This window comes from Ctenopharyngodon idella, chromosome 19 (genome assembly GCF_019924925.1).
Source record: "Ctenopharyngodon idella isolate HZGC_01 chromosome 19, HZGC01, whole genome shotgun sequence".
Lineage (NCBI taxonomy): Eukaryota > Metazoa > Chordata > Actinopteri > Cypriniformes > Xenocyprididae > Ctenopharyngodon > Ctenopharyngodon idella.
In genome coordinates this window covers 18,900,975-18,925,419 of record NC_067238.1, presented here as the reverse complement: position 1 = coordinate 18,925,419, position 24,445 = coordinate 18,900,975, and the positions used below count along the sequence as shown (strand labels likewise).

At 36.0% G+C, this 24,445-nt stretch overlaps 3 protein-coding genes, 1 long non-coding RNA gene and 1 other non-coding gene across 6 annotated transcripts in view; 2 read left to right on the top strand and 3 right to left on the bottom strand.

The window, feature by feature from the left end:
* Positions 1-94: 94 nt before the first annotated feature.
* Positions 95-285, bottom strand: LOC127501705 (U2 spliceosomal RNA). The gene has a single exon (XR_007926686.1). It is a non-coding gene; the product is annotated as a U2 spliceosomal RNA (small nuclear RNA).
* msto1 (misato mitochondrial distribution and morphology regulator 1) lies at positions 99-13,165 on the bottom strand. The gene is made up of 14 exons (XM_051872033.1): positions 12,940-13,165; positions 12,177-12,306; positions 11,317-11,386; positions 11,148-11,223; positions 11,007-11,070; positions 9,682-9,847; positions 9,355-9,469; positions 8,723-8,857; positions 8,481-8,633; positions 6,857-6,988; positions 6,293-6,477; positions 4,394-4,498; positions 4,199-4,311; positions 99-2,457 (listed from the first exon to the last, which is right to left on the bottom strand). Exons 1-14 carry the CDS (start codon positions 13,021-13,023, stop codon positions 2,213-2,215), a joined length of 1,773 nt encoding a protein of 590 aa, XP_051727993.1. The 5' UTR covers positions 13,024-13,165; the 3' UTR covers positions 99-2,212.
* A 139-nt stretch (positions 13,166-13,304) lies between these two features.
* Positions 13,305-19,437, top strand: tmem79a (transmembrane protein 79a). The gene is made up of 5 exons (XM_051872039.1): positions 13,305-13,752; positions 14,666-15,206; positions 16,609-16,794; positions 16,985-17,207; positions 18,261-19,437. Exons 2-5 carry the CDS (start codon positions 14,759-14,761, stop codon positions 18,451-18,453), a joined length of 1,050 nt encoding a protein of 349 aa, XP_051727999.1. The 5' UTR covers positions 13,305-13,752; positions 14,666-14,758; the 3' UTR covers positions 18,454-19,437.
* Positions 19,438-19,505: 68 nt separating this feature from the next.
* Positions 19,506-24,445, bottom strand: part of glmp (glycosylated lysosomal membrane protein) — a 43,085-nt gene continuing 38,145 nt past the window's right edge. The window contains exons 1-6 of one of the 2 annotated variants that reach the window (XM_051872037.1): positions 24,126-24,349; positions 22,749-23,021; positions 22,447-22,641; positions 22,147-22,365; positions 21,698-21,963; positions 19,506-20,305 (exon numbers count right to left, since the gene is read on the bottom strand). In XM_051872037.1, the coding sequence (XP_051727997.1) occupies positions 20,134-20,305; positions 21,698-21,963; positions 22,147-22,365; positions 22,447-22,641; positions 22,749-23,021; positions 24,126-24,224 (1,224 nt within the window). In that variant the 5' untranslated portion in view covers positions 24,225-24,349 and the 3' untranslated portion in view covers positions 19,506-20,133. Of the gene's footprint in view, positions 20,306-21,697; positions 21,964-22,146; positions 22,366-22,446; positions 22,642-22,748; positions 23,022-24,125; positions 24,350-24,445 lie in introns of those variants that run through there. The other variant, XM_051872038.1, reaches the window with a different exon arrangement.
* Positions 20,224-21,880, top strand: LOC127500706 (uncharacterized). Its single transcript, XR_007926403.1, has 2 exons — positions 20,224-20,340; positions 21,658-21,880. It is a non-coding gene; the product is annotated as an uncharacterized LOC127500706 (long non-coding RNA).

Here is a 24,445-nt window from a genome sequence, read left to right as displayed (position 1 = left end):
CTCTAGGATTTACAATAAACTAAACAACAAGATCCTACTTCAATATTTATAATTTGTTTTTATGATTCTAATATTCACTACGTTTTTTCCCCGGTGGGGGTGCACCGTTCCTGGAAGTACTGCAATACCAGGTCGATGCGTGGAGTGGACGGAGCAAGCCCCTATTCCATCTCCCTGATCCAAAAATCAATTTAATATATGGTCCCCGGGTAGGGGACGTATCAGATATTAAACTGATAAGAACAGATACTACACTTGATCTTAGCCAAAAGGCCGAGAAGCGATACCGAGAAATGTTCCGCGCTAAAGGAGTCACTCAGCCCGCTACACATCTCGATGACGGTCACGCGGTCTGAGATCACGAGAAACCCTTCAAACTACAAACACACACTCGAGAAATAATGTCCCGCTCAGAGACTGAGAGAAACTCTGAGATTCTCACAAGTATGAAGCTGAAAACCTCCTCAAATCATGCGGATTCTTCTTCAACCGTTACCTCGAGTTTACCATCGTCCAATCAAACACGAGCTTATAGTCCATCGTCCAATCAAACACGAGCACAGATTTAGAGCACAATAAAGACTAATTTATCTCTGTTAATAGTCTCAGTTAATAACGAAACATTCATGAAAGTGCTTCTGCTCGAGTTCAGACACCAGATTCAGAAAATAACGCAGAAGAAACGAAGATTTTTACACTTTCATTCGCTTGATGCGCCTCGTGTGGTTAAAAGCGGTACTGCACGTTTACTGAGGCGTTTGTGGAGAACACTTAAAACCAACACAGCACAGATGACGATGAAAACAAATGATTTATCCATTTATATACCTAGAGCAATATTAAAAATGCAAACATATTCTGGCCTTCCTGCAAAAATAATTACTGCTATAATCCAAGAATGGCATGAGAAGACATCATAATACAAATGTGAATACGATATAGAAATAAACGTTCAGACTACCATGAAAAACTGTTCGTTATTAAAAATTATTATAATCTCCTGTCGTGTCAATAACGTGGGACATAAGACAATAGACTAAAGGTCCGTATGAAAATGATATTTAAACATTTCTGTGTTAATATGTTAAGGGCGAAACCTTCCGATAGTGGATTTAATCTTTGTTTATAAATGGTAATAAATATTTTTGTATTTATACGAAACAAAGCGAAGGACAACGTGTCAAACAAAGGATAAATATACATAAAAAACCCACCTGAACTCCCGCCAAATTCACGCAACGCCAATTTATCGTGTTTACGCTCCTTGACCTTTCTATGGCGAAAGATCTCATTTTCAAACAGCGCTGTCTGTGAGAAAGCGAAATAAGATAGGCCTATTTCGAGAAATCAGTTCCTTTTAGCAACGTTAATACCAATTCAGTTTGTGAATGCGCTCTGGGCAACAAAACTTCCGTATTCTGTAAAACAGGTTGCATCGCTTCCGGTTCGGGTCTTTAGCATGTGCTTCGTTAAATATAAATCTGCTTTACTAAAGATGCCTTCAAAGATGAGCAAAACCGATGTCCATCACATATGTATATTGATATCTAAATGTTTTTATTTTTCTTACTTACATTCGGATATATAAAACAGCAACGATAAAAATAGCTAGCTAGGTTAGCTGATTACCTCAAAAGTCCGTGGATATCTGCATCAATTCATACTGCTGTTAACACTTTCTCCGACAAGCGGAAGCGATGAGACCTGTTTTCCTGTTTGTTCATGTGACGTTTGACAAATCAAATGGAGAAAAAAAAAGTCTCATGTCTTAATTTTGTAAGTGTATATTTCCTTCATAATCAGATCACAGCAAAAACAGTCAACAGTCAATTAAACAAGTGTTCGATGAAGGTGCATGTCCATTCTGAATAATAACCGTTAACTTTCTTGGTTAACGGTTATTAAGGGTATAACAGGGATATTTGATAATTAAGCAATAATTTATATGAAGGAAAAATATTTTACTTCTAGACAGTTAAGCTCTAGAAAAGCAGGTTCGATGAGATTTACATATACAGAGACATGCACTTCTCACAGTCTTTCTTCTAAGTGTTTGTGCTGTTTTGAAGGGTTAGTGAGCTCATATCCCATAATTCCCCGAGGGAACATGCCGTGAACGCAGCTGAGCGACAGTCCATTCGCACATGACTGATAATCGGGGCTGATTGGGTCTCTGACCCGACTCTACAGAGGGAGGATGGACGAGCTTTCATTAGTCATCATCATCCGATGAAGAACGGGAATGGTCCAGGCGGTAGCAGTGCGCGAGGTTGAGGAGCTGCTCCAGGGATTCGGTGAGCTCGCCCAGTTCGGGCCCGTGAGAGAGGAAGCTGGGGGTCACACGACGCAGGTCCAGCGCAGCACACGCTTTCTGCAGCTCGGACAGCTGGAGACCCACAGCAGGACTGGACTGGAGAGACGTCAGGACTGGAAGACTACTGACCGACTGAGAGGGAGCTGGGAGAGACACAGAAAGAAGACAAGAACTGGAATTACACAGGGATGAACAGAGAGAGAGACCAAGAACAAGACAAGAAACCTGGATTCAATACAAATATTGACATTTACACAGAAGATCATTTTGTCTCATGATCCCTTAGTGATTTAAAGTCCTCATAAAATCACAAAATTTCGAATCAAAATCAAGTGTCGTTATTCAGTTCAACAACTGAATAACGCGTCAATTCATCAAAAGCCAAGGTATGGCGAACTCTGATGACATCAAATCTTACTCCCTCGACGTGACAAGCGTCCAAAGATTAATCATATATAGCTTTGATCATAATAACCCAGCAAATTAGATTGTTATAGACCACTGTTAGAGGAATTAAGGACTTTTAAGCACTTCAAAGCTCAAAAGTGTAACTATTATCCAATTTAAATGTTATTTTTTAATGCGATGACCAAAAACGTTTTTCAGTCATCCTTCAAAAATCATCCCCATTTGTAAAATTTTAAAAGTTTAACGAAGTAGGAAAACTAACATTTGGTGAAAAACAAACTCTTATTTTAAAATTTAAAATTAAATCAACACTATAACCAGTAGATGGCGGCAGAGGAGCATTTACTGGATTATTTACCATTTCCACTCCTTAAAGGGTTAGTTCACCCAAAAATGAAAATAATGTCATTTATTACTCACCCTCATGCCGTTCCACACCTGTAAGACCTTCATTAATCTTCAGAACACAAATTAAGATATTTTTGTTGAAATCCGATGGCTCAGTGAGGCCTGCATAGCCAGCAATGACATTTCCTCTCTCAAGATCCATTAATGTACTAAAAACATATTTAAATCAGTTCATGTGAGTACAGTGGTTCAATATTAATATTATAAAGCCACGAGAATATTTTTGGTGCGCCAAAAAAAAACAAAATAACAACTTATATAGTGATGGCTGATTTCAAAACACTGCTTCATGAAGCTTCGGAGTGTTATGAATCTTTTGTGTCGAATCAGCGGTTCAGAGCGCCAAAGTCACGTGATTTCAGCAGTTTGGCGGTTTGACACGCGATCCGAATCATGATTCGATACGCTGATTCGTTACGCTCCGAAGCTTCATGAAGCAGTGTTTTGAAATCGGCCATCACTATATAAGTCGTTATTTTGTTTTTTTGGCGCACCAAAAATATTCTCGTGGCTTTATAATATTAATATTGAACCACTGTACTCACATGAACTGATTTAAATATGTTTTTAATACATTGATGGATCTTGAGAGAGGAAATGTCATTGCTGGCTATGCAGGCCTCACTGAGTCATCGGATTTCAACAAAAATATCTTAATTTGTGTTCTGAAGATTAACGAAGGTCTTACGGGTGTGGAACGGCATGAGGGTGAGTAATTAATGACATTATTTTCATTTTTGGGTGAACTAACCCTTTAACATGTTTTTTTTCCCCCCCCCACACACAATTTGCTTTTTAATTTATTTTTAGAGATTATCAAATCACTATTATAACATTAAAAACACAATTTTTGCACTTTTTTTTGTACTGAAGTATGAAATATTTAATTGTAGGAACATTTAGTTTAATGAAAAACCAATCTTTTCTTCAAACTGCTAATGAAATTAACGAGTTAAAAACGCTTCCTTTATAATCACTTAAAATGTCAGTCAGTCAGTTCAGCGCAAACTCATTAAGTGCAAAACAACAAAGACTTCGACATAACCGGTCCTCTTTAAATCCACTCACTGTCAGGAGGAGTGGACTGGCTCTGGAGGAACCCCTGCGGACCCAGAGCCGGACTGAAGATCTGTGGGAACGGAGGGGTGAGTTTACTGGGGCTGGACAGCAGCTGCACCGCCCTGCAGAAACAGACATGTGACTCAGACCAATGACAGCAGTCTCAGAGCCGTACGGTTAGAGCCGTGCGTGTCGATCACTCACAGTGGGGATGATGGGTAACGTAACCTGACGTACGTCGCCAGCACGTCTTCTCCAGAGCGCTCGTAGTGCAGAGGACTGGGCGGCTCCACGCCCGGGAGAGGAGGACTGAGAAAATATAATACGAATATTAGACCAACAATATTCGCGGTGTTATTTTAGTATTATTGATTACACTTTACAATAAGGTTGATTTGTTAACATGAACTAACAATGAACAATATTTTTAAAGCATTTATTTATCTTTGTTAAAGTTAGTAAAAATCTAATTGTTCACAGTGCATTAACTAATGTTAACTTTTGATTTTAAAAATGTATTAGTAAATGTAGAAATTAACATAACTAATGAAACCTTATTGTACAGTGACTGTGTATTATTTATATGCCATTATAGTTTATTGATATTTTGAATTAGCTTTTATTTTTATATTTTCAGTTTTAATTTAAAATTTTAGTTTATTTTTTAGTCATTTTGTTATGTGCTTTTGTTATTTTTTTAATTAGTTGTAGATTTGTTTATACTATTTAGGTTAATTTATTTTTATTTTAGGTCAGTTTTAGTTTTTATTTAATTCCAAGTAATTTTAGTGCTTGTAGTTAAACTTATTTCATTTAGTTGAAAAGGCGACATTTAGTTTTTCATCAAATATTGTCATGTCAATTAACAGAAATGTTTTAGTTTCAGTTGAAGACAATAACACTAGTGGACAGGGTACAGCATTTTAAAATGGATTAAATTGCATTTTTAATTACAGTTCAATTCCTAAACTTTAAAAGGTAACAAACATGGTGCAAAATTTGAATTTTAAGAAGCAGAATTTAAATGAAATGACATTCACATAAATGAATATAACTGCTGTTGTTAAAGTTGGCATGAAATAAAAATTTTAAAAGTTGTTTTAACTGTTTATTGTCTGTCCCACTTTTTGAGCATAGACATGAAAACGACTTTTCCAACTTAAATTGTTAAAAAAAAAAAACGGAATACTTCAGAGCACAAACTTAAGTTTGGTATCTTTTTAAAGGGAACACATCACAGATTATTGTACAAGACATTTGTAAAAGTAACATTTAAAAAAGCTATAGAAGTTTAAGTTTTATGAATTGAAATATAAAAATATATATATATTTTACAAAACATGTTCAACTCTAAAACCTCAAGAAAATCAAAGTTAAATATATGAACAAGTTCTGTGCCAAATTTTAGGTCAGTATCTCAAGGTTTTTGTGCGCAGTACCAAACTCTTCCACTAGATGACATCCAGACTTCACCATATAAGGACTCTTTGATTTCATATATGGTTTGAGTGTTCAGAACCATATTTTTTCCACACTTTTCGAAATATTTATGAAGTAGACTTCCTATTCGGAAGAAGTTTGTGCAGTAATGTTAATATTTGATTTGAATTCAATCGCTAAAACACATTAAAAAACACTCGGAAAGAATCGGAGCGCGTTATAGTTTGGCACCACATCACAAATGAAGAATCTATCGCTATTTATCTATTGCTCAGTCATTTCTTTTTAAAAAAATCAGTCACCAAATATGAAAACTAGAGTCAGAAAGCTTTCAAATGATATATAGTTTGTCAAGATTACTTTAGGTTTAGACTAAGATATTATTGTTATAAATGTGTAAATGTCCCACAGTCTTAAAAATAGTGGTTAAAAACATTTTTATAAATCATAAATTCAGATATTTATTCTTTGTAATGTGTGAAAAATATTGACCATACAGGCAGTAATCAGAAATCGAACAGTGCACGATAGTTAATCAAAATGTCATAACTCAATCACTCAGTCTGTTGTAATGTTGTTGTGTAACATATAACAGTAAACACATGTATTAAGAGGATAAACAAACAAACCTCAGCTAAATATATCAATTTATCATCCTCTCACCTGACTAAACTCTGCCCGCCGAAACCTTTCAGAGTCACTGATTGGCCGAAACAGCGTCCATCGCCAAGCTCAGGACACGCTGACAGGGGTTTCCACGGTAACGCATCAGCAAAAGCATCCAGAGCCTCAGGGAGACAGCTGCCGTGCATCATGGGAAACGGAACAGAGCCATAAGCTGAAACCACCTGGAAAATACATTTGCATAAAGTCACAAGTTACAGACTGAAGGCCCATTCACACCAAATAACCATAACAATAGTCATGGTGATAATGTTCTGTTTATTACAAGTTTTGCACTGCAGTTTTGTCGTCTGTCGCTTTAAATGAGCTCTAATTGGATTCTAATAAGCTGTAATTCTAATCGAAAGCATCACTGACACTGTTTTTCATGTGAGTATATCTGGGCCTTTAGAGTAAGAACGAACTTTATATTTCCAGTTATCATGCGTGGTGTGAACAGACCTTTACACTGACAGAATAAATCTGCTTATGAAGCTTGTTTGGAGAATGTGTTTAGATTGAAATAATGAAGCTGTGTATTAAAACGGACTGAATCCCGCTGACCTTTCTTCCCGAGTCGGTCAGAGCGTCAGAGAGCTGCCACATGGGAGTGCTGACCTGTCCCAGTCTGTACGACACCGTCATGCTGTCCAGAGCCAGAGCCAGAACTGAGCTGGAGTGAAACCACAGTGTGGGCTGATGGAGAGAGAACATCAGATACTGAATAAATCAACAGATCAGTGCCATTTTAGTATCACTGACAAGTATTAATACTTTGAATTCATTTTTTATTTTAATATTTTCTGTTTTTATTTTGATTAAGGTTTAAGTAACCTTTTTAAAAAAAAAAAAAAAAAAGTCTAAATAGTTTTTATTAGGGATGCACTAAAATTTCAGCTACTAAAACAGCTCATTTTGATTTTTGACGGCCTTCAATATCATGTGACAGACTCTGCTGTAGTGTCTCAGTTCAAGCAGCAGCACGGATCAAGCGGCTCGTGAGCCAATCATCTCATCTCCTTTTTACTACTAGTTACAGCACCAAATCAACATGAATGAACATCAGAAGGTACAGGACAACTTATCAAAATGAATCATATCTCATGTAATCGCTCAATCAGTGTCTCAATTGCGGAAAAACGTCAATATAACAGCTTGTAGGCTACACAATATCACTTAATGTTACATAAACGTTCAATTCAATGTCCATAAACTCACTAATGCAAATTAACTAAAGTTAGTTATGCACTGTATTACATATTCATTGTATTTTTACTTAAAGGGTTAGTTCACCCAAATATGAAAATAATGTCATTTATTACTCACCCTCATGCCGTTCCACACCCGTAAGACCTTTGTTAATCTTCAGAACACAAATTAAGATATTTTTGATGAAATCTGATGGCTCAGTGAGGCCTGCATAGCCAGCAATGACATTTCCTCTCTCAAGATCCATTAATGTACTAAAAACATATTTAAATCAGTTCATGTGAGTACAGTGGTTCAATATTAATATTATAAAGCGTCGAGAATATTTTTGGTGCGCCAAAAAACAAAATAACGTGATAGCCGATTTCAAAACACTGCTTCATGAAGCTTCGGAGCGTAATGAATCTTTTGTGTCGAAAAAAGCTGTTTGGAGCGTCAAAGTCACGTGATTTCAGCAGTTTGGCGGTTTGACACGCGATCCGAATCATGATTCAACACGCTGATTCATAACGCTCCGAAGCTTCATGACGCAGTGTTTTGAAATCGGCCATCACTATATAAGTCGTTATTTTGTTTTTTTTGACGCACCAAAAATATTCTCGTGGCTTTATAATATTAATATTGAACCACTGTACTCACATGAACTGATTTAAATATGTTTTTAGTACATTAATGGATCTTGAGAGAGGAAATGTCATTGCTGGCTATGCAGGCCTCACTGAGCCATCGGATTTCAACAAAAATATCTTAATTTGCGTTCCGAAGATTAACGAAGGTCTTACGGGTGTGGAACGGCATGAGGGTGAGTAATAAATGACAGAAATTTCATTTTTGGGTGAACTAACCCTTTAAATAGTTTAATTTTTTGTCATTTATTTCAGTTAACATTTATTTTAAGCAATAAGAAATGTTTTTTAATGGATTTAGTTTTAGTAAATTGTAATTCTGTAACAGTTTCCAGTGAATGAAAGCTGCTTACATCATAATTGATCAGCGGGAAATATGTGGGCGAATGAGGACGTCTGCCCAGTCCACCTCTCAGGGTCAAAGGGCAGAAGAACGAGCTGTGATTGGCCATATGGAGCGTTCCTAACGCACAGTTCATCATGTGGTACAAGTCCTTTATAGGGCTCTGTCAGCAGGAGACAAAACAAAATTAGAGATGAATCACAGCAGTATGAACGACGAATCAACTGCGGTTCAGAAGTTGAATCCTCTCACCGAGTCTGGGTGATTGACGGGTGCCACGCCCCAAGTGAGGATGCCACGACCTCCGTAAGAGTCCTGCAACAGCTCTGTGACCTTTGATCCCAAGCCTGAAAAACCGTCAGCAAGGTCGCACAACACCTGAAAACCCTGAACAGCAGGAAACAGAAGCAGAAAGAAGGGTGCATATATTTACATTCATGCTCCTGACAGACGGTTTCACGCTTACATAAAAGATTATAATACGCAATATAATAGAAGATAATACATTAAATAAAATTTCAAAGTTTTTGCAGCACCTGAGAAACTTAAATTATGTTCTCAATGCCGTCAAAATAAAAGTCCCGCTTACCACACTTCGGCCGAATAGAAAAATGTTTTGGCTGATGCTGATATTAAAAATGCCAAATATCTTCCTCCCATCTCATTTCTTTAAACACCCGGTCCCTTTAGGGGCTCCAGAAATCTCAAAACCACATTCAGGTCACACTGGTGTTGGTGGGGATGTGATGGTTTGTTCAATTCAATATCTTAATGCTCCTAAAAACATGATTTCCTTTGATTTTGAGCTGGATGTGAAGCGGACAGGTTTTCTGAGTGGTGTTTGTCGTGTTGTGCTGTTTCGCAGAGGCTGATGTGTGTGTTACCTGCAGATAGTCACACTCCTCCACGAAGAAGTGCAGCCGATCCTCCAGATCCTCCAGCACTGGACCCTGTAAGAGCGCCTCCCCCTGGCCAAACGCTTCCAGACGCTCAGACTCACTGACCACAGACACACACACAATAAACACAATTACATCTCTCAAAGTAGTGATGCAGTGTCAAAAAGTTCTGGAGGGCCGAAATCATTGACCGAAACGGTTTAATTAGCGCTTCTCCGATAGTGTGTCTTTACTACGTCAGTGTTTTTGCTTTATGCTATTTTTAGCTGAACTAAAGAATGTAAACTGGTTTTCAGTCGTTGTATTACTCACCCGTCATGGTTGTACTGGTTAATGACGGAGATGGTTTGAGGATGTAGATGGATCCTCAGGAAATCTGACCACACCCTCACGCTTCCCTCCAGCCTATAGGATTTCTGTATCCGCTCCAGACTGCTGTTCACCGTCTCCAAGGCAACGCTCGCTCCTGCGCTGGTCACTTCAGGAAAATACACAAAATTCCAGGTTTACACCTTCTCAATGAATAGCTACAGTTAGGGCTGGACAATACACAATCAACAATTAACATATATTTTGACATTTTCATCCTTTTGAGAACCTCTTTTGCTTTTGTAATCAGATATCAGTGAAGCGGGATATTAAATGAGAAAAGAAAATGTAGGATGAGACTTATTTTTTGGATAGATGGTAAGAAATATGAGGGACTGATGATGTGAGCTGAAAGGGAAGTTGTTTCAGAGGTGGAGCGAGTTATTACAACGTTAAGGCAGTGCTATTTTAGTAGCACTGATATTCTATTATAGTTTTTGTTAATATTTTGAATTAATTAATATTTTGTTTATATTATACATTTTTATATTTTGTTTTCACTATAATTTTGTTGTGTTGAGCCGTTTTTATTAGTTTTATTTTTTTTAAATATGTAAATAGTTTTTATTCATTTTATTTATTAGTTTTAGTTATTTTAGTACTTTAAGTTTAAATTAGATTTTATTTTTATACTTTGTTTTTCGCTATAATTTTAGTTGAAGATTTAATCATTTTTTTTGTCATTTTTATTAGTTTTATTTTTTAAATATGTCAATATAGTTTTTATTATTTTATTTATTAGTTTTAGTTATTTTAGTACTTCAACTTTGAATTAGATTTTATATTTTGTTTTCGCTATAAATTTTGTTAAATTTGTAGTAGTTTTGCTGTGTTTTTGTCGTTTTTATTAGTTTTAATTTTTTTTTATTATGTCTATATAGTTTTTATTAATTTTATTTATTAGTTTTAGTATTTATTTATTAGTATTTTAGTACTTCAAGTTAAACTTAAAGAAAATGAGAAATGTTGCCTTGGCAACTAGCTTTTATTTACTTTTTACAAGCAAGTTTTTTTTAACATTTTATTTCAGTTAACTTTTTTTTTTTAAGTAGCTAAAATATTTTTTATGGTTTCAGTTAATGTTAATAACCGTGCATCAAGGTCATGGGTTTGATTCCCAGGGAACACATGAACTGATATACATACACTTTCAATGCAAGTCGCTTTGGATAAAAGCATCTGCCAAATGCATCAGTGTAAATGTTCACAATAAGAGCAGAAAGATGAATGAAGCCATTAAACAGAGCTGATTTTAAGTTCATACACACCTGAGCTGTGACCCACCGCAGAAGAACGACCCGTGAAACCTGGATCTGCTAGTAAACCTCCCGTCTAGACACACAGACAGACAGATATCAGTTATTACATGATTTCAAAAACCCTGTTGAGTTTCATTATTTCTCACTTACATCTAGAATGTCGAGATCCTGTAGGAAAGGGTTTTTGGTGGGAGGACTTTCTTTATGGGTCATAATCTGTCCTTGCCTATGAACGGAGAAAAAACTCAATCATTCAGCTTTTAATTAGAATTCATAAATACTGAAAAACAACAGTAAAAACAGTAAACACGTGTTTTACCATGTAAAGGTGGTGTTTTCATTCTCTGTGTCATACAGACTGCCCTGCTTCCTCAGCGTCTGAAGACTTCCTGAAGATATGAACAAAACAAAAACATTACACACATCAACAACCCAATACTGCATTCATAAATTACACATTATTGGTGTTTGTCAAATCAAACATTACTGTTGCTCATAATTAGAGTTTGAATGCCAAGAGCTCAGCCTGATTTATAAAGACGTGCGCAGAATGATCATGAATGTGGATGTATAAATGAGTTATAAAACATTTACATTAATTCAATTAGAGAGGAAGAGAGGAATTAGTCAAGGAGCCAACAATATTTGTGATATACAGTACCGGTTTATTTGAAGCAAACTAGAGAAGAGGAGAAATGCAGAAAAGAAAAGTAACTTTTTATTTTATCTTTGTTAGTTTTTTTGTGTAAGCGCATGTGTACAAAAAATATGTCCCTAAATGCATCCCTCTTTATAAATCGCAATTTATCTTAAATTCAAGTGCAATGTGAACTCCATAACTCATAGTTCATAAGTACAGCACTCATCATCAACAGCTATGTTTCCATCCAAAGTTGTGAATTTAACTTATTATCCAATCACAGCCTCTGCTGAGGCAAAGTCACCTGAGGTTTTGAGGGATTTATATGTTTCTATCATAGTTTATACGTATATGTATTCTTATCACAGAAAAAAAAAAAGATCAGTTTTTATGCATATTTTTAGATTTTATGTGCATCTTGGCGCTTCTATCCAGCGTTTTTTATGCCATATCCCAAAATGCATATACAAATAGGTGGATGGAAACACAGATAATGTCATCATCAAAATGCAATAGTGTAATCAGACTGTGTCCGTTACCTTTGAGGTCCATAGCGATGAGTCGGGGGGTGTATGTCACGTGACCCCCCAATGTCTGACCCTCTCTGAACATCACGTCACTCTGCAGCTCACCCTCCGGCACCACTGCATCATAAACCAGACCCGCATCCTACACAAACACAGAGACACGAGACGCATGTGATTTACTGCGGCAGAGACTGTGTAACCCCTCCTGTTCGAATCGCCCGCTCTTAAAGGGACTCGAACTCGGGTACGCTGCCATGGGAGGCGGGTGCTCTAACAAGTAGGCTAAAGACCGCAGTTCACACGCACAGCTCTTACTACTATTACAACTGTAATAAATGACTACTTTAAAATCATGAATTTAATAAAAAATAATGTGCACAGACAAATCACTAATAATAAATACTGCAATAATCCAAAATATAAAGGTATTACCATGCTACATGGTCAAAAACATTATACTAGCACCATGACAATGCACAAAATCATGCCACTTTTTCTAAGTGTTGTTACTACAGTTATTGTTTTTGCTGTAAAATCATAAATAACGAGTATGTAATCTCTGTCTCTTTTGACTGTACTAACTCTAACTGTACTTTTTTTTTGGTAGAAAATACTGTTACCATGGTAAAATCTACATCTTTTTCTTAACTAAAAACAAAGCCATTCTTCATTTTGGAAGCTAAAATCATTTGACAGCTCTTGCGTTACTGATCCACTGATCCTATAATTATTAAACTGTTTATAAACTGAATGTATTCGCTATTTAAAAACTCACCTGTAAATTCCACCAGTGCGTCCCGACAAAGTTGGAATAATGTCCCAGCTGGAGTGTGACCACCTCCCTGCACGTGCCGCTCATGATGCCCTTTAGATATTAAAACATCTTAATCATAAGTTTAGTGAAGCTGAACATGATATTTCTCATGATGTGCTCAGAAAACACAAGGCTGCAAGTTACAGAAAGAACTTCCGCGTGTGTGAACGCGTCCCTCTGGTAATCCTCCACCGTGATTGGCTGTTACGGCGCATGCAGCACTGTGATTGGCTGAGGGAGCTGTCACTCAGTTGCGGGGTAGTTCGGTTTCACTGCGCCTGACTCGCACACATGTGCAGCGCTAGTAAACAACACGCGTTTTAGAATACTTGTGTTTAAAATGTCATATATATTTATATGCTAGTTTTGATTCCTGTTAGTTGTTTTGATTCCTATTAGTTACACACAGATGCAAATAATGAGCTTTAGTTCAGTACAAACAGAATTTAATATTTAATCTCTAGTGCACTAAACACTGAGTTTCACTGCATTCATTTTTAAAATGATAAATTAAGTAAACATTGCCAAATTGAAAGTAAAATCCTATAAGATGCAAACGTCAGACGCACTGTAGTTTAAAATCAGCGCGAGGTGTTTCTATTTCTAGGCGTCGACACTAGTCACGTGATCCCGAGACAGAAATGATTTACCTGCGGACTGACCGTCGCACCTGAACGAGTGTCTGATCCTGATCGAGTCTCACACTCCTGATCTGTCATTATCACTTATAATATTCCATATACATTCATAATATTCCTCTCAATGGAGTGTCAGGTAAGAAACAACAGCGCTTTACTTTAATTCTCAGACTTGTTTGGAAAGTTTCGTGTGAAATAATCTCACGTCAGAGTTGGTGTTTAAGCCTCAGACTCTTAGGCGTTTTAATAGCAGCATGTAATTTGCTTTAAATTAATCATTTCCCTTTAATTAAAGTGCAGTGAAGGCGTGTTGTTATAATAGTGTTGTGTTTATTTCTGCTGTATCTGTGTTCATTTCCGTGAGTCAGGTCAAACTGGTGGAACTGCATTCATTACACACTGTCTGACAGCCTAACTAGTGTAATAATGTGCACACTAGAGTGAATCAGAGTAACACTTAACAGTGAAGTATTGTGTGTGTGCTGTATGTGACTAATGCATGAGGAATTCACAAGATGTAATATAAGTCTCTGGTGTCCCCATAATGTAAAGTTTCAGCTCAAAATACCCCACAGATCATTTATTATAGCTTGTCAAATTTGGGTGTGAGCAAAAACACGCCGTTTTTGTGTGTGTCCCTTTAAATGCAAAAGAGCTGCTGCTCCCGGCCCCTTTTTTCCAGAAGGGGGCAGAGCTTTAACAGCTCACGCTTCAGTCGCTCAACACCAACAAAGCTGGAGAATCTCACGAGGATTGTCAGTAACGGTGTTACATTGTTCAAACCGGAGTCGACACTGATAAATATTACACTAATAAGAGATATATTGCACTAAAAACTGTTCATTGCAAAGTGAAAAAGCCTGATTTTTAAACCCAGTGGTTGGGTTTGTTCATATTTGACCCAAACATGGGTTGAAACAAGCCAGCTTTTTTAGAGTGTAAGTTATGAGATAGTGATCGACTGATTCATCTGCATTATTTGGGCATTTTGAAATGATCTATATTTCCAGAAGTTTGAAATATCTCTCTCTCTCTCTGTGTGTTTTTAGGACAGTGGAAATGTGAACTCAAGCGCTCTGTTCTGAGTGTCATCGGTCTGTTTCATCGGTCAGTCCAGCTCAGAAACACAGACAGACTCCAACATGATGGAGGAGTTGATCTATAAACCTGAAACATCTGAAGAGATCAAACCTCTGAACCTCACTGATCTGACCCGATCCGATGGAGATGTTCGGGGAGCCGACAGCAGGACGGAGAGCGCTGAAGAGCTGGAGCGACGAGACGACTGGACGGAGACGGAGGAGAAGAAGTCACAGCACAGAGACGACGACGGTTCATTGGCTGACGATGAGGAGGAAGATGATGATGATGATGAAGTTGATGGGAACGAGTCGCAGGACTCCTGGCTGCCAGAGAAAGCGGTGCAGGCGTTCACTCCAAACGTGATGATCGTTAAGCCCACTGGACGTGAAGACGTTCAGATGCAGGAGATCCAGATGGAGAAGATCCCTCTGTATGTGCAGAATTTCCACACAAACCCTCCACAACACTTCCACCCGCCCTGGATCGACGATATAGACAAACCTGAAGGTAAATGATGCTTTTGAACAACTGTAATCTGTCAACTTTAATCTGTTTTCAGATTTGTGTTGGATAGACAACAAATCACTACTTGTATGTGATTTGTACTACTACTTGTATGTACTACTTGTACATACTCCTGTTTCACTTGTATGAAACAGGAGGATGTATTAGAGTAATTGTGTACTGCTTAGTGAATACTGTAGGCTATACTAGATTATTAGATTAAAAAACGGCATGCAGCAGTATGAAGTGCTCACAATTCAGCGTTCCTTTATCATTGTGGAACAAATGCATTCATTTCTAATTATAGTATCAAAGTCTAATCAAATAATTAGTTGAGACAAAACAATTGATTTCTGTTAAACTCTTTTCTGGTTCATTTATCGCATTGAAACTGATGTTATTTTAGTATCATTGATTATACTATATTCATATTTTGAATTAGATTTTATTTTAATATTTTCCATTTCCAATTACAGTTTTAGTAATTTTGTTGTTTTTGTTATTTTTATTAGTTTTTGTTTCTTTTAAATAAGTCTATTATTATTTTAGTTTTAGTTATTTTAGTACTTAAACTAAACTAAACAAAAATTAGAAATATTGCCTTGGCAAAAAGAGTAATTAAAATATAGTATTTTAGTGTATTTCAGATGTTTATTTTTTTAAATATTCTATATTATTTTAGTTAACTTTTTTATTTCAAGTAATTTTTAAAAAAATAAGTTTTGTATTATTGTTATCAATTAACAATTTCAAGTTGCAAAAATGTTTTTTTTATGGTTTTAGTTTCATTTCTAATTAAAGTAATCACATTTTGTGTAAAATACTTGAACTTTTGTTTAATGGCAGTCTAATCAAATAATTAGTTTAGATAAAACAATTGAAACTGATGTTATTTTACTGTCATTGATTATACTATTATACATTTTATTAATATTTTGAATTTTTTTTATTTCAATTTTTCCATTTTCAGTTTAATTTTAAAGTTTTAGTAATTTAGTTGTTTTTGTCATTTTTGTTCTTTTAGATATGTCTATAGTTTGTGTTTTAGTTATATTATTACTTCAAGTTAAAATAAACAAAAATTAGAAATGTTGCCTTGGCAAAAACATGAATTAAAAAAATGTTATTGTATTTCAGATGTTTATTTTTTTATATTTTATATTATTTCAGTTAACTTTTTTATTTCAAGTAATTTTTTTAAATACATTTTGTATTATTATTATTATCAATTAACGATTATTTCAAGTTGCAAAATGTTTTAGTTAACAATAATAACCCTGGGTCAAGTAGAGTGCATTGCATTGTGGGATACAGTATTGTGTCATGCACGTTTTGGCGAATAGCTCAAGTTCTTCTGTGCTGATTTGATGAAAGTGTTTGTTTTGATCGTCTCTCTCTCTCTCAGACAGTTATTGTGTGGAGGTTGTGCGGTTGTGTGCGTGTGTAACGGCTGCCGTGGTCATGTTCCCGTTACTGATGTGGGGTGGGTACAAGCTCCTCCCCTTTGACGCCCCGCCCCTCGACAGCACCCCCCTCAGGCTGGTCTACACACTGCGCTGTGCGTTTTTCGCCAGCATTCCCATCGTTCTGGGTGAGGATCTATAAAACATAAATATATACACAACCGTTCAAAGTTTGGGGTCGGTAAAGTTTTTAAAAAGCACCAAGGCTGCATTTATTTGTAAAAACAGTAAAATTGTGAAATATTATTCTAATTTAAAAATATCTGTTTTCTATGTGAATATATAGTAAACAGTAATGTCCGTCTCTCTCTGTTTCAGGTGTGCTGGTTCAGGGCGTGTCCCGTCTGAAGTTTGGGAAGCTGAAGCCTCTGTTTGACGGGACGTGGGAGAATCGTGAGGTCTCCGTTCACGGTCACTACGTCCGAGACTCACTCCACCTGTACCTGCTCTACTTCCTGCAGCTCGCTGTCATGGCAACATACACCCAACAGGAAATGCTCAAACTGGTGCCGCTCATCACCATCATCTTCGTGATTGGCAGGTGTGTGTCGGGGAAGGTTACTTTTAAGACTTTCAAATGTAACATTTACTATATTTCAGTACTGTCACTTTTAAATGGGAAAATGTTACTTCTAATACTTAAATGTAGCATTTACATTATTGCAGTACTGTTACTTTTAAATCAGAAAATGCTACTTTAAGACTTTAAAATGTAACATTTACATTATTGCAGTACTGTTATTTTTAAATGGGAAAAATGTTACTTTTAAATTGGGAAGTGTTACTTTTAATACTTAAATGTAACATTTACATTATTGCAATACTGTTACTCTACAATTGGAAAAATGTTACTTTTAAATCGGAAAATGTTAGTTTTAAGACTTAAATGTAACATTTGCATTACTACAATACTGTTACTTTTAAATCAGAAAATGTTACTTTAAGACTTTTAAATGTAACATTGACATTATTATAGTACTGTTACTTTAAAATTGGAAAAATGTTACTTTTAAATTGAAAAATGTTACATTTAAGTATTAAAAGTAACATTTTTCAATTTAAAAGTAACATTGTAACATTGACATTATTGCAGTACTGTTACTTTTAAATGGGAAAAATGTTAAAAGTAAAATTTTCCAGTTTAAAAGTAACATTTTTCCCATTTAAAAGTAACAGTACTGCAATAATGTCAATGTTACAATGTTACTTTTAAATTGAAAAATGTTACTTTTAAGACTTAAATGTAACATTGACATTATTGCAATGCTCTAAATATTTACTAATTTTCAACTGTATGTCTAAGTAATAGTAAATAAATAATTTAGGAAAAAAAAGTAATAATAAATTGAAATGTTACATGTTTCTTACTTGGAAAAACTTTTAAATGTAACATTTACATTGCAATACTCTAAATTGTTACATAGTGACATGGATATTATGTTGTGTATTCAAAAATTAACACTCAATGCATGTTACTTTATGAAATACAAACTGAACAAAAGTCGTTCATGAACCACTCTGAAATAAACTGTCACATTCAGTTCAGTGTGTTGTGTTGCTCATGGAAGCTTCTGTGTGTGTTGTTGATCCTCAGACTGATCTACTGGGTTTGCGTGGCGTTCGGCAGCAGCGTACGAGCGCTTGGTTTCACGCTCTCGTTCCTGCCTCTGCTTGTTCTGCTGGGAGCAAACCTCTACTTCATCGGCTCTGTGAGAGGACAGGAGGCGGTGTTTGACGTGGCCCCGCCCACCACAGCCCCACCCCCAAAACAAAGGTGGTGGGGGTGAACACAACGACACGTTCAGCATTCAGAATGATCACTTAAACAAATGTGGGTGTGACTTTGCTGCTGACGTCCCCCTCCGTCCAGCAAGACAATTAAACAATGACTGAAAGACTGTGGGAGAATCACTCAGTAAAGACTCACTCTTGCACTGAAACTCAATATGTGTCATGAGACTAAACCTGTCTAACTGCTGTAAACCCTGGTGGTTTGGGCTTTCAGGTCTGACCTCAATATTTACTCAGTTAGTAGTCGAGTGAATCTCACAAAGCCTTTTTACCTTGAAATCAAAAGAAAGAAATAAAAAAAATATATGGCAACTTAAAGCCTTTATATATAATGCATTATAAACTTATTTTAATACACCTTATAATGCATCGTATGACCTTGTGAATAATTGTTACCACAGTTATAATACATTATTATACTTATCTATTCATCAAACACACCTTTAGAAAGTATAATGCATTAAAACGCATGATAAACAACCAACTTCAGGTGGAATCTGCAAACATTATAATGCATTTTAACTTTGGTTACAGTTATTTATGAAAAGATAATGCATTAAAATGTACATTATACATAAAGGCTATATTTTGCTTGTTTTTAGGACTATTATGATGCCTTCCTTGTATTATTCCATGAGAATTAAACACATTTCTCTCCCAAATCATTGTTATTGCTGTAAAGTGAAAAATGATAGGGATATGTGTTTAATATTCATGCAGATGTCACAATGCAAGCGTAATGGGCCTTGAAATGTAATTTGTTATGTGTAAGCCGGATATGTTGGATAATAGAGTGTTTTACAGAGAAGTATTTTGATGTTTAATGTTTCAGACATGCATCATGTCATGATGTCATTATAATTGTTTTGTGCCATATTCCTCATGTTTACTAATGTTTGTCCTAATGCAGTCTTGTCTATGACTTCACAATCTGATGTTTCCGTCTTTATAGAAGGTTTATGAATAAATGATGCACAGGATGTTTGATTGACAGGTGTATGAACATCACCTAGAAGAAGCTTATATGGAGAAAAAGAAACAGCTGCAGTTTTTGAATCCATATTTACAGTTTTATAAGTCACTGGCGGTGGCAATAACAACAAAAACAGAAAGATTTCAGTGTTTAAACATGGTGCAAATCAATGTTTACAAAATGCAGTTTACAACAAAGCAGCAGAGTTCTCCTAAAATCATCTGATGAACAGGAAACACTAAACCTACTGAAGTCTGAATCCCTGAGAACCTCCATCAGTGCTTTCATTTCTCAAAACATCTGCATATATTTCAGGATTAAAGAGAAATTAATGTTTTTAAAATTGGCCAAATAACTGATTATACAAGCAGGGTTATTATTATTATTAGTATTATGGGACACAGAACAAACAAGCATCATGTCTAAAAAAAATTAACAAAATCAAATAATCACTCAATTTGTTCTGTGGCCAATCAGTTTGAAGTATAAAGATGTAAAAAATTCAATACGTAACATGTTTAAATCAAAAAAGACATCATGATATTTTCATCCAGAGAGAGTTTGTCTGTGCAAATGTTCAGGCACATTCAGACATCATCAGTAACGTGCGTGTGATCCTTCTTATCGTCCAATAAGGGGTCAGTGACCTCATCACTGATGGGCGAGTGTGTGCACATTGGGGCGGGGCTTGTACCATAATGTCTCAGTTGATTGGCTCGTAGCCTGACCCATGTGTCATCCTCTTGCGGGCCCAAACAAACACTCCACCCACGATGATGATGGCCAGCGGAGTACCAAGTCCAACGGCGATGATGATAATGATTAACGTGGAGAATGCATCGGCCGGAGGTTCACCCATGCCCATTAACACTGTCCTGGAGAGTAAAACAGACACAGAGAGAGTTCAGAGGTCAGACGAACACTATTCAAACAGATCAAACACTGTCATACTGAAAATACCGTGTTTAATATGAGGTACAGTTTGTTTAACGTGTTTTAAAGCTGTTGGCTGATGTTCAGATGTTCAGTTTCTGGTGTGTCATTGTAAAGTTACTGTAATTCAGTCATTTGTAGTTGCCTGTCAACCTCTGACTCAACCAGTCAGAGGTTGGGGGCAGGGCTATCTGTTTGACTGACAAGGGGCGTGTTCATGAAACTTACTTCACTTGTAAGCCATTTAAACATGAGCAGATGTATTTTACTCACTGGAAACTCAATGAAACAAACTGCACATATTTACAAAAAAAAAGGTGAAAATATGTGCTTTATTGTAATTAGTGCAAAACTACAGTCAAAGGTCACTCATGCAAAAAGATCATTAAAATATCAACTTAATATTTATTTAATGCACAGTTTTTTATATCTTCAAATACTTAAACTCAAGAGCAATTCATTAATATTTTTAATATATTTCTTAACAGATTAATATTTCCTAACAGATTCTAATCAGCAAGAATGGGGTAAAAATAAATGACGGAAAAAAAATTACAATCAATAAAATTTAAATGTAATATGTAGTATGTAGTAAAATGTAACATGTAATATGTATCAATTCAAATATTCAAAAGCAAAATAAATAAAATAAAATATTTTATTATTTCTTAGATATTAATCAGCAAGTATGGGAAAAAATAAAATTACAATTAATAAGATATCAATTATATATATATATATATATATATATATATATATATATAATTGATATATACAAAATCAATATTTTAATATTTATTTAATATATAGTATTTTTAATATCTTCAATTTAAATATTCAAAAACAATATTTTTGTCAATAGACAATAATTTAATTTTTATTTAAAACATAAAATTAAATATTTTTAATTCATATATTAAATAATTATACTAACAGATACTAATCAGCAAGTATAGGTAAAAAAAAAAAAGTAAATGATGAATTAAAAATAGCTTAATTAAAATAGCATATCCTGTAAAAATATATATATATTTTACAGTAATTTTCTGTTGCTGTCAGTCATTTGACTGTTTTTTAATTTATTTATTTTTACAGTGAAGGTGTTTGATCATAATAATAAAAAACTGTAAAATAACAGTTTTTTTGTAAAAAAAAATGTATTGAAAATTTCTGTAAAAGTTTTTGTATTTTATTTAAATTAGGATATTTTACTTTAATTTTACAGTAATTTTACAGTTTTTGTTTTGGCAGCCATTGCTGGCAGTCATTTGACCTTTTTTTTGTTTGTTTACAGTGTATTTACTGTATCAGTACTGTAAGTAGTGTCCACTCACCAGCTGATGTATTTGGTGTCTTTGTAAAAGACGGGGTCTTTATCGATGCCGAAGCTGATGTTGAGCCCGTGGATCTGAGGATCGTCTCTGAAATAGGCCTGAACCAGAGCGGACGGAGGGACGCGGCTCACGGACACCAGCGGAGAGTGTCTGCAGGGCGTGGCGTCCTCAAACAACGGCTCAGGCTTACGATACGCCACGGGTTTCCACTGAGAGAAACCCCACGCACCGCTGGAGTTGAGCGGGAACGAGACCCACTGAGACACCTGAGAGAAGACACGACCACGAGAGACAGGACATGAGCGTTTATAATGAATACTGCAGTGCTTATTATAAATGATTTATGTTCGTAATCTTGAATCAGAATAACTTCAGCGACATCTCTTCTCTTCTCTGATGACGAGGCTAAATTATCAGTCAAAAAGCTGAGAAAATGTTCATGTTTGTACCTTGAAGATAGAGGGAGTGTACTCATCATCTATGGAGCTGCGGACATCAACTCTTCCCTGGAATCCAGAGTCGCCGACCGACTGAAACTCCAGAGCGAATCTGGAGTCGTTCCCTCGCGGCGTGACTCCCTCCAGCCAGACGTGGAGCTGCGAGGAGTTGGCGTTATGAAGGAGACTCGGCCACGCTTGCTCCCGACCCACCGACTCAAACACTGAGAACTGATGAGGAGGAAGAAGAACAGACATCAATCATCTCTACATTCATCCTGTTACTGTCAGTCGTACTGCAGTTCCGCTTACTTTCAGACAGAGGGAGCCGTTGAGGAAACTCTCTGTTTTCGCTCCGCCGCATAACGTGATCATGTGATCCGACTGGTTAACGGTGCCGTTCAGCTCCGACCAGATGAAGTTCTGGAGCTCGTAAGGAGGGTAGAAACTGGACTCTGCCGTCTTCTGCGGGTCGGCGGTGTTGTTGACGTCATCGTACTCCCACAGCTGAGACACAAACACAGCAGAGTTCACTTCTTACATTCATTTCTCATTTTAAACAGTAGCAGAAGTCATGTGTTCAGTTCCCTGATAATGCATGACATGAATCTCACTCTGGTGAACACTAGTGCAGAGCTGTAGGTCACGCTGCTCTCTGGCTCCACCCTCAGGCTGCCTGAGGAACTGCGGTTGATGAACACGGGCCAGTCCACCCGCACTGCAGACTCTGTGCTGTTAGTGTGGACCAGCAGCAGCGCCGGAGCTCCATGATTACACAGTAAGAAGTGAAGCGTGTCGTTGAGTCCCAGTCCTCGCGCATGAACCAGAAGCACTCCAGGAGGAAGAGACGAGGGAGGATTCAGACCGGGGTTCAGCTCCAGAGACACCTGAGGAGAACAGAGGAGAGAGAGCATCACATCAGCCAATGATGTTAGTCTGATCACAGTAATGATTACTGCACATGCCCTCATGTTCCTGCTTTATGAATTTATAGTTACATAGAGTTGTACAACAACATATTATTTAAATAGATTTTTAATAAGGAAAACTTGATTGCACTGAGGAATATTAATTAACTACGTGTACTTACTGTAGGTTTAGCAGGATTAGGGTTTGATTTAGTTTAGTTGCATGTAATTATGCATAATTTATAGTTATTGTCATGTGACGTTTAACAAGGACACTAAAATAAAGTGTGACCCAAAACTTAAGATTAAATGAGACATATAAAATAAAATATATCACTTTTTCTGGTGCGACAAATTAAAACGTTGGAAGAACAAACGAACCAATCAGAAAGAAAAACATTATACTGATTTAATTAAATAATAATGTTGATCACTTTACAATTACACTTTTACAATTACAATATTAAGGTTATTTATTAATAACTTGTCAAATGTCTGTAACGCTGTGACTGTAAATGATTGTAAATCAGTTAAAATCAGTTCACATTCAGTTGTACAGCTGATCTAGACTGAGATTAATATTCATTTTAATTCAAAATATGATAATATGACAACCAAGAGCAGGTTATGAGTTTAAAGGGTCTTATGTATGAAACAACAGCACACATAAATCATTAATACACTAATTAATGTCACTAATTAAACTGAATTAAGATCTAGTTTCATCTAATCTTACAAAAACACACAAAGATGAACCTGATAATCAACAAAAATGAGCCAAAATGTTCAATTACACAACATGGTGTTTGAGACACAATACTATAGTAATGCTGTTGTTTTAGATATGTACTATGGTATTATTTAAAGTACCATGGTAAATAATTATGGTTAATCAAAGTACTATGATGTTATCTGACTGAATCACTGTAAAAGATCTCAAATAAACACAACCTCCATAGATTAGAATAAAAACTAACTATAAATAATAATGATTTTTCTAAACGTATTTGGCGGTTTTAAGGATTATTTGTTGTTGCATCTTCATGAAGTTTGTTCAGTTTTATCTCATTTGTTTATTTTTACCTTCCGTCGAAATGTGTCTCCATTCCCCAGGAATCCAAACGCAGCTCCAAACACAACAAACAACACCGAGCAGATCAAATTCACTCTGAATATCGACATTTTTACTCTCTGAACACAGAAGAGGAATGAAGAAATGACATTCTGCAGTGTTGTGGTTTCAGATCATGTGATCCGTGCGGCGCCTCATCCTGTCACGTGATCCAGACACAGCCATTCCTTCAAAATGAGAGTCTTTCACTTTTTCAATCAAAAGTCTTTAAAAAATTTTTTTTAAAGTTAATTGTTGAATTCATATGCGAATGATTAAATAAATAATTCAG

Coding starts and splice junctions, on each gene's coding strand:
- msto1 (XM_051872033.1), bottom strand. CDS start 13,023: ATGAGCGGCACGTGCAGGGAGGTGGTCACACTCCAGCTGGGACATTAT. Junction 12,307..12,939: donor CGCACTGGTGGAATTTACAG/GTGAGTTTTTAA, acceptor GTGTTTGTGTAG/GATGCGGGTCTGGTTTATGA. Junction 11,387..12,176: donor CATCGCTATGGACCTCAAAG/GTAACGGACACA, acceptor TCATATCTTCAG/GAAGTCTTCAGACGCTGAGG.
- tmem79a (XM_051872039.1), top strand. CDS start 14,759: ATGATGGAGGAGTTGATCTATAAACCTGAAACATCTGAAGAGATCAAA. Junction 16,795..16,984: donor CAGCATTCCCATCGTTCTGG/GTGAGGATCTAT, acceptor TCTCTGTTTCAG/GTGTGCTGGTTCAGGGCGTG. Junction 17,208..18,260: donor ATCATCTTCGTGATTGGCAG/GTGTGTGTCGGG, acceptor GTTGATCCTCAG/ACTGATCTACTGGGTTTGCG.